Source organism: Morone saxatilis, unplaced genomic scaffold (genome assembly GCF_004916995.1).
Source record: "Morone saxatilis isolate NCDOM2014 unplaced genomic scaffold, NCSU_SB_2.0 Contig0, whole genome shotgun sequence".
Taxonomy (NCBI): domain Eukaryota; kingdom Metazoa; phylum Chordata; class Actinopteri; family Moronidae; genus Morone; species Morone saxatilis.
The window spans coordinates 15278846-15286015 of NW_023339650.1; the positions used below are offsets into that span (position 1 = coordinate 15278846).

A 7170-nucleotide genomic window follows, 5' to 3' on the forward strand; every position below is an offset into this window, starting at 1 on the left:
TTTCAAGGAGAAATTGAGCAGGAGCCCAAGCCGTATATTAACTGTGTCCACAAAACGGCCATTACAGAGGTTAGTTTTGTTACTGAGAGGTCAGTTTGACCTTTTGTTAACTGACAAAACCACACTGCAAAAACTGGAATATAACTTCATGAGATTGCTTCTAATATTTTTTCCATTTATCTTTATCTTTTTCTCTGTATGGCAGGAGATGAAGGCGGCCAGAGTAGAGCACTGCAACACAATGGGTTACAGTAGTGGAGCCCCGACTCTTCTGGCATCAGTGGGGAAAAAGTGAATACTTGGTTGACTCATTTATTATCTACTGTGACAGCTTTTGGCATTTCTTTGTGCTTTTTGAAGCTATTTTTTATCATCATTTCTAACAAAAAGAGACTTTACTACATTATTGGTAATGTTTTCATAACCTCATAAGTCATCTTTCTGTTGTCAGGATACATTTTTATTACCTTTGAGTGAGATTCATTATGTCACATCTTCAGCAACTTGTGGAAATACATTAGAATTTGTTGTTGTTTTGTTTGTAATAAAGTTTAATTGCTGAACATTCAACCTCTTTTTCCTATTATTTCCAAATCCTGTGAATAAACAAAAGCCAACAACTTCTTTTGTTTTCTTTTAAATCTTTCATCCCCACTGAAGATGTAAAACTTTAACAATGGCTCACGTACACAGTGAATTCATCATTTAATTAAAAAGTTAATTTCATTTCATTGATTTGTTCGTTGTAAGAAAACTACAAAATGTCTCCAGACTTTAAAAAAAACATTGTGTTTCAATTGGTTGTATGTATTTGACAACCTGGGAATAAGAAGAGGCTGTGAAGTATGTAGGAGAAACTACGGTAGCCGGAAAAACTCGCAAGGCCCTATCTACAGCCACTGTTTGGTTTGTCCATTCTGGGCTACTGTAGAAACATGGTGGATCCACGCTGTCTGTAGAAACAAAAACAAAAAAACAACTAATCTTAAGGTAACAAAAACACAACAATTCTTATTTTAACGTGATTATACACTAAGAAAAACCTATGAATACTACATTCTATTTCTGCCTAAATGTTTCTCACTGGACCTTTAAAGTTGTTTGGTTTATGTGACTCATTGCATAAGATAAGAGCAAACAGTTCCATCAACCGTCTCATCTATATACAAAGTAAAAAAAGGCTCATTTCCTTTAAGTGACCTACTTTCCTGTTAATGCAAAAACAAGGGACCCGATGAAGCAGAGCCAAAAGTTCATTCACCCACACATCACCTCTGACCCTTCATTTGTCCCGAGGCCAAAGGCTTTTCTTCACATGAAGGACTTGTTTCCAGGAAATGTATTACTAATCCAAGTTTTTATTGTAATAACATTTATAGATAGGAGTGGGTAGAGCAGCTTCTTCTGTCAAACCCCCCCCTCAAATGTGTTCTGTGTTATGCTTCCAACTGCGTCTCCTGGGGTATTACAGGAACTCGCAAACAATGAGTAAACAGTCAGTGGAGCGGGCCAGTCGATGCGTTTACTTTATCTTCTTACTCATAAGGCCATAATAGGACTTGTTTTGGACGTGAGCATTGATCCTGCAGAGAGAAGAGGGTGTTCACCCTGTCAGACGAGCTCCTCTCCTCACATACTCGGAGAAAAATGGCTGCTTGGCTGCTGTTGCTGGTCTGTGCCGGAGCTGTGCTGTACTCTGCCAATGCCCAGGATCTTTATAATCAGCTCCCTGACGACTATAAGAAGGGAGTGGATCTGGCGTTTGAGCAACTCAACTCTCATGCTGGGGTGCAACACCATTTTCGCTTCTTGAGAAGTCTGGAGAAGTCAGACATTGAGGTAAACCTGTTTGTGATTTTATTAACAGTTCCTGGCCTGAGGAATTAAGGTGTCTATCTCTGCTTATAACATTTTCTGTGTGAGAAGTTGCTAAAGAGAATCATATATATATATATATAGCAGCTTCAGTGAGCATTCATGTAGACAACAACAAATGCTCTCCTGAGAGGTCATTGTGAGATAATAAAAATATCTAACTAAAACTAAACAGACAAACATTTAAATTGTTATCTTGAGTAAGAAAAGTAAATGTAAAAAGCAAAAGAAAAAAGGCTTCTGCTTCAGATTCGTCCCACTTTCAGTTTCCTTTACTCCTTGGATCTGCTCTCTGCCTCGGTTTGGCACACTCACTTTGCCTTCCGGGAATTCAAGCTGATACTTGTTTTCACATCTGCTTCGGGTCAAGTGGACTTTGAATCTTCATGTCTCACCACGTTTTCAGCAGGGCTATGATTTTGCCAAATGAAAGCACTGATAGGTGACATATAGGAGGTGTCTTTGCTGGAAGGCTGCTGGAAGAAGATAAAAAGAAAAAGACATACCCCATCACTTTTATCAGTGTGAACTGCCAGAGTTTGTGTTTTTTTTATATTGAACAAGTTGAGTGATTATCTTGGCAAATCAGCACTGTGTTTTTACTCCTCAGCTCCTACAAGATTATATCATCAGTTATTAAGCAATTAAGACAAATATGAGCTGAAACTATCCAAAGCAGAAACTTTTGCCATCAAGAATTTACACCTGGCAGATAAAATAAACTCATATGGGAAGAGATATTTAGCGGTTTTTTGATATATTTGCTTCCGCTGTGCATTTGCCTTATATTAATAAGAGGGTTTAATAATTAAATTGTTTAAATGTTGAATAATCAGCTTGCATTTGCACAAGGCAACAGTGAAGACTGTTAGATCGAAAAGGCAGGGAGAGGCAAATTAATATGTAACATGATGCCAATAAACTGCCCTTATTTTTTATTTATGTATTTTGCTACAGAAAGTTTCTTTTATCTGTCTTTCTATAAAGACTTTGAGGTTTGATAGTAGATTTAAGGCCTTTAAACAGTACTGTGTCTTCATTAGAGCCAAAACAACACAGACATAAGGCATACATATGAAGCGGTAATTGATTCTCATTGGATAGCTGGTCAAACACCTATTGGATAATGGATCCAATGGTGGGAGTTGCCTGATCAAAACAAAATCAAAGGGCCAAAGATAGACCATATCTTCAAGTTTATGTCAAATCAAGTGCAGCAAACAATAATTTAATAAGACCAAAAAGCTCAACTGAACGCCGGGTTAACTACTATATCACAGCCTCTAGAAGACAAATACTGCGTGGATTGCCATGAACTTTGGTACAAACAATTCTTGATCCTCAGAGGATGAATCTTAGTGACTTTAATGATCACCTGACTTTTCGATACTGTCCTCCAAAGAAGAACAAAAAGCATCCGTCATCTCATTAAGTGCCCCAAAATAACACGTTTACACTCAAGTGACAAAAGCCTCCTAGTGGCTGAAGTAATTATGACAAGCAGGAAGTCAAGTGACATTGTCTCGTTTCCAATCAAGGCTGTTTATGTTGTTATGCTGTTATGACCAGGATCATTCCCTAAATATGTATTTATTATAGTAACCATGGCAACAAAGGCCCTGTGACCTGGAGCACATTTACTCAAGTGAAGGTCAGAGTTTGACGTGAAAGTTGCTGGCCAGCTATGCATTTCTTATTTTCTTTTTTTACGTTAACTATAATGACAAATATGCATTATATATTTCAATTTATGTATTTAAATTAATGTTACCAATTGTAAAATATCAGAAGCATATTATTCATCTCACAAGGGGGGTGGGTTTTATTATTAACCATCTTAAAGATATGGTTGTTTTTTACAACATACACAAACCCAGCACAAAATATATGTAAGTATAGGAAAGGAGGAAGCTCAACTCTTATTGGAGCACAAAGCAAAAAGGGGCAGGACTTAGAAGGGGATTAGATCTAATATGTGGTCTCCCCCTGCCCCCCCCCCCCCGCCTTGATGGGACCCCTGACTGCTTCCACCACTGCCTCCACATCCAACATGTGAAAAAGGTTCAGTGCTTTTCCATTTTCCAACTCAAGCGTGACTTTTTTGCTCACACTGAAATGACCCTCTGCTCTCTTGCAGTCCGGATTCTACGTGCGCTCCCTCTACCACCACTTTTACCTGAAACCCACCAGGTGTGCCAAAGGAACAACTGACTCCAACCCTCAGAGGTGCCCCTTCAGGAATGACAGAGTGAGTAAAGCATTCATTTCCAAATCTAGGTATGGTGATCAAAACGTCAACAGCATCCTCACGCACGTGTTTTCAATTACTTCACAGCCCCTGATGGACTGCGCAGTTTGCTACAAAATGGCCAACAATCAGATAGAATCGAACCCCAAGCCGTACATTCACTGCATCCAGAAACCAAGACTCACAGAGGTATTGTATTCTAACCCATGTCCTGTCTTCTTATCGCCTATTGCTAAAGACTGGAGCCTTATAGACTCCTTATAGAGATTTTAGGACATTAAAACCCCAATGAGTAGTTTTCTATCTTGGCTTTTTCTCCTGAGGTTGTTTCTCCTGCATTGAAGCTCACACTGGTCTGCACCTTGCTGGGTTAGAAATTGGTGTTGATTCCTACGCACAAATGATGCCTTAACCGACATCTGAATGTGTTAACTCTCTTGTTTCAGGACATGAGGACAGCCAGGACATTGCACTGCCAAAAAATGAACTACAACAGTGGAGCTCCTACACTGCTGGCTGTGTCTACTGGCTAAAAAACAAATAAATAGCCTGATGTTTCTAGCATAAAAAAAATGCTTTATAATAGGCGAGTAGCCGAATAATCTGTAGTTAACCTGTTGCATGCTTATTTTACTGGTTAGGGAACTTTGACAGGCTAATTGTTTTAATATTTCTCATCCAGACATCACTTGTACTATAAGAGACAGCAAGTTTGTCAGCGAGTGTCTGTTGGTTATATTTGCCTACAATAATGCTCTCATAAAATCACTGTACCTCACTTTAAGAAGTTAGTTCCTTCTTTGCTTGTAAAGTCACCATCTGCCAGATGTAAAACGATGTAATAAAGAAGAAAGAAATGTATTGGCATTCATCTGTGTTGTGTGAACACTTGTTAGATTCTTTATCTGCCTCCTTCAATGACACTTACTCTGATTCTGCATGCAATGGAAACCATAAAAACAATACTCTTCAACATCACAAAAATGCACAGAAGACATGAAATCGGGTAAGATTACAGTTATTACCGTAATAATTTCATGTCTGACATCTACTTCTTTTCAAAGTGTCTCTGAGTATTTGGCAGTTGGACACGGGAAATAAGGAATCTGTGAGTAACTTTCTACTATAAAGGCAGCTGTGTCAGCACCTTTACAACATTATTAATTATAAAGTTAACATCTGATCAAGTCCCAGCAGGCCAAACACGCCCCATGTAATTGTTGGACCTTATCTTGGATGGCATACAACTAAATCAACAAATCAACAAATGCTATCATGTAAAAGGGTGAGAAAAAAAAACATATTCCCACGTTGTGCCTCTGTTACTTTAGAGACATTTAAGCATTAGCATAAAAATATCCTTAAAGTTTCAAAAGTAAAACAACTCATTTACAGTCTGGCCCTTTTCAGAATAATGTATTTATATTATTAGATTGTAATTATAGTTGCATTAATATGTTACATGTTATATGTTAATTACTTTAACGTTACAGCTGGTAAAGGTGGAGCTAATTTTACACTGCATGGTAGCTTGACATTTTCCTTATCATTATTTATTTGTTGATTATATTTTGCATTCATATTCTGAATCGAAAAAGTAACTAGTTACTAAAGAAATTCTCAAGTAATGTACAACACAAGTGTTTCTGGACATATAATTAAATTATTCTACTGTGTGCAGTCTTGATAGGAACTTCACTGTACATAATTCATACTTTACACAAGGCACAGAGCGTGGGATGTGCAGGGAATCAACAAGACCTTTTTTTTTAAATAAATAAAGCTCCCTGTTACGCAATTACCACTTTCTCTAAAGGTGATGGTAATTGATTGGATAAAATGGAAAGGTCGAAGGAATTAAATTGTATAGCCTGTTCAGATTTCAATGGGTTTAGTAAACTGACTTTAATACTTCATGTCACGCCATATCCTTCCTCATAATTATGCCAGCTTCATGGCCAGCTCAAACATGTTCACTGATTAAAGCTCCTGGAGCACTTTATTGTGCATATTACCCATAGCATAGCCTATTAAGGTCTTCATCACTGATTAATATGTACAAATATTTTATTTCACGTCCATCCATGACATTCCCTCTCTGAAATATGTCACCCTTCAAAAATAATGCTCTTGTCATAAAAGCCTAAACGATGTGATGTGGGGTGACGCTTTTGGGGAATGCATAGTTGGAAGGAGTCAAAAGAGACTAATCCACTAACAGGATGTTCAATTCTCATTAGACATTAGATGTGTATGTTTTCAGCTGCTTTTGGTTGCTCGTAGTGTGATTTAGTGTTTTATAATATTTAATTTTAATACTGTTCTTACAAGTTTTATTCGGTTTTTGTATTACATGTGTGCACATTTTTGATATTTCCTTATATTTATATATAAGTTGTCTTTCATTGACATTTATTGGTGTTAATGTGCCTTTTTACTATTTCAATGTATTTTGTTTGCTAGTGATGTCCCGTGGCCTTAAATCTGTGCAGCACAGTCAACTTGTTTAGATTTGATTTAGTGAAATAGAAGCATGACCCTCCCTCTCTGCCCCCATTCTCTCTCCACCCCCTCCAGAGGGTATAAAAAGAAGAATTTCACTTGTTACACTTCACTCCTTTTCTTCTGCTTGCAGTCTGATTGGGGTGGGACATTCAAGGCCTGTAAGTGTTTTATGTATTTATACTGATGGGTGGATTCATACATTATCATTCATCCTGAAAGATTAATGCATGAAGGAATCATTGTAGTTTATATTTCTTCTTTACATTTTTGAAATTAGGTTTATAATAACTGCATACTGTATGTATAATACAAAAAGGGTTTTTCTTTCTGTTACAGAAAAATGAGCAGGAACTTCTTGTCCAAGAATGACGAGCTCCGCAGGGGAGACTTCCTGCTGTCCAACAATAAGGAGTGGAAGGCTATTTTCCAGGTGAGTAAATTTGAATATTTCTGCTCTTACAACACTAATCAAAGTGCATGATACATGTGTACTGGTCTGTGTAAAAGTAAATGTGTAAGTGTTTGGAAATGCACATTCTGGT

At 37.5% G+C, this 7170-nt stretch overlaps 2 protein-coding genes across 2 annotated transcripts in view; both read left to right on the forward strand.

The window, feature by feature from the left end:
* Window positions 1–1475: 1475 nt before the first annotated feature.
* zgc:195173 (uncharacterized protein LOC792613 homolog) lies at window positions 1476–4990 on the forward strand. Its single transcript, XM_035655088.1, has 4 exons — window positions 1476–1839; window positions 4013–4123; window positions 4211–4312; window positions 4570–4990. The coding sequence occupies exons 1-4, from the start codon at window positions 1648–1650 to the stop codon at window positions 4654–4656; spliced, it is 492 nt and encodes a 163-aa protein (XP_035510981.1). The 5' UTR covers window positions 1476–1647; the 3' UTR covers window positions 4657–4990.
* A 1726-nt stretch (window positions 4991–6716) lies between these two features.
* The window catches only part of LOC118323164 (mannose-specific lectin-like), a 9317-nt gene continuing 8863 nt past the window's right edge, over window positions 6717–7170 (forward strand). The window contains exons 1-2 of the mRNA XM_035655099.1: window positions 6717–6786; window positions 6965–7058. Coding sequence (XP_035510992.1) covers window positions 6969–7058 — 90 coding nt within the window. The 5' untranslated portion in view covers window positions 6717–6786; window positions 6965–6968. The remainder of the gene's footprint in view (window positions 6787–6964; window positions 7059–7170) is intronic.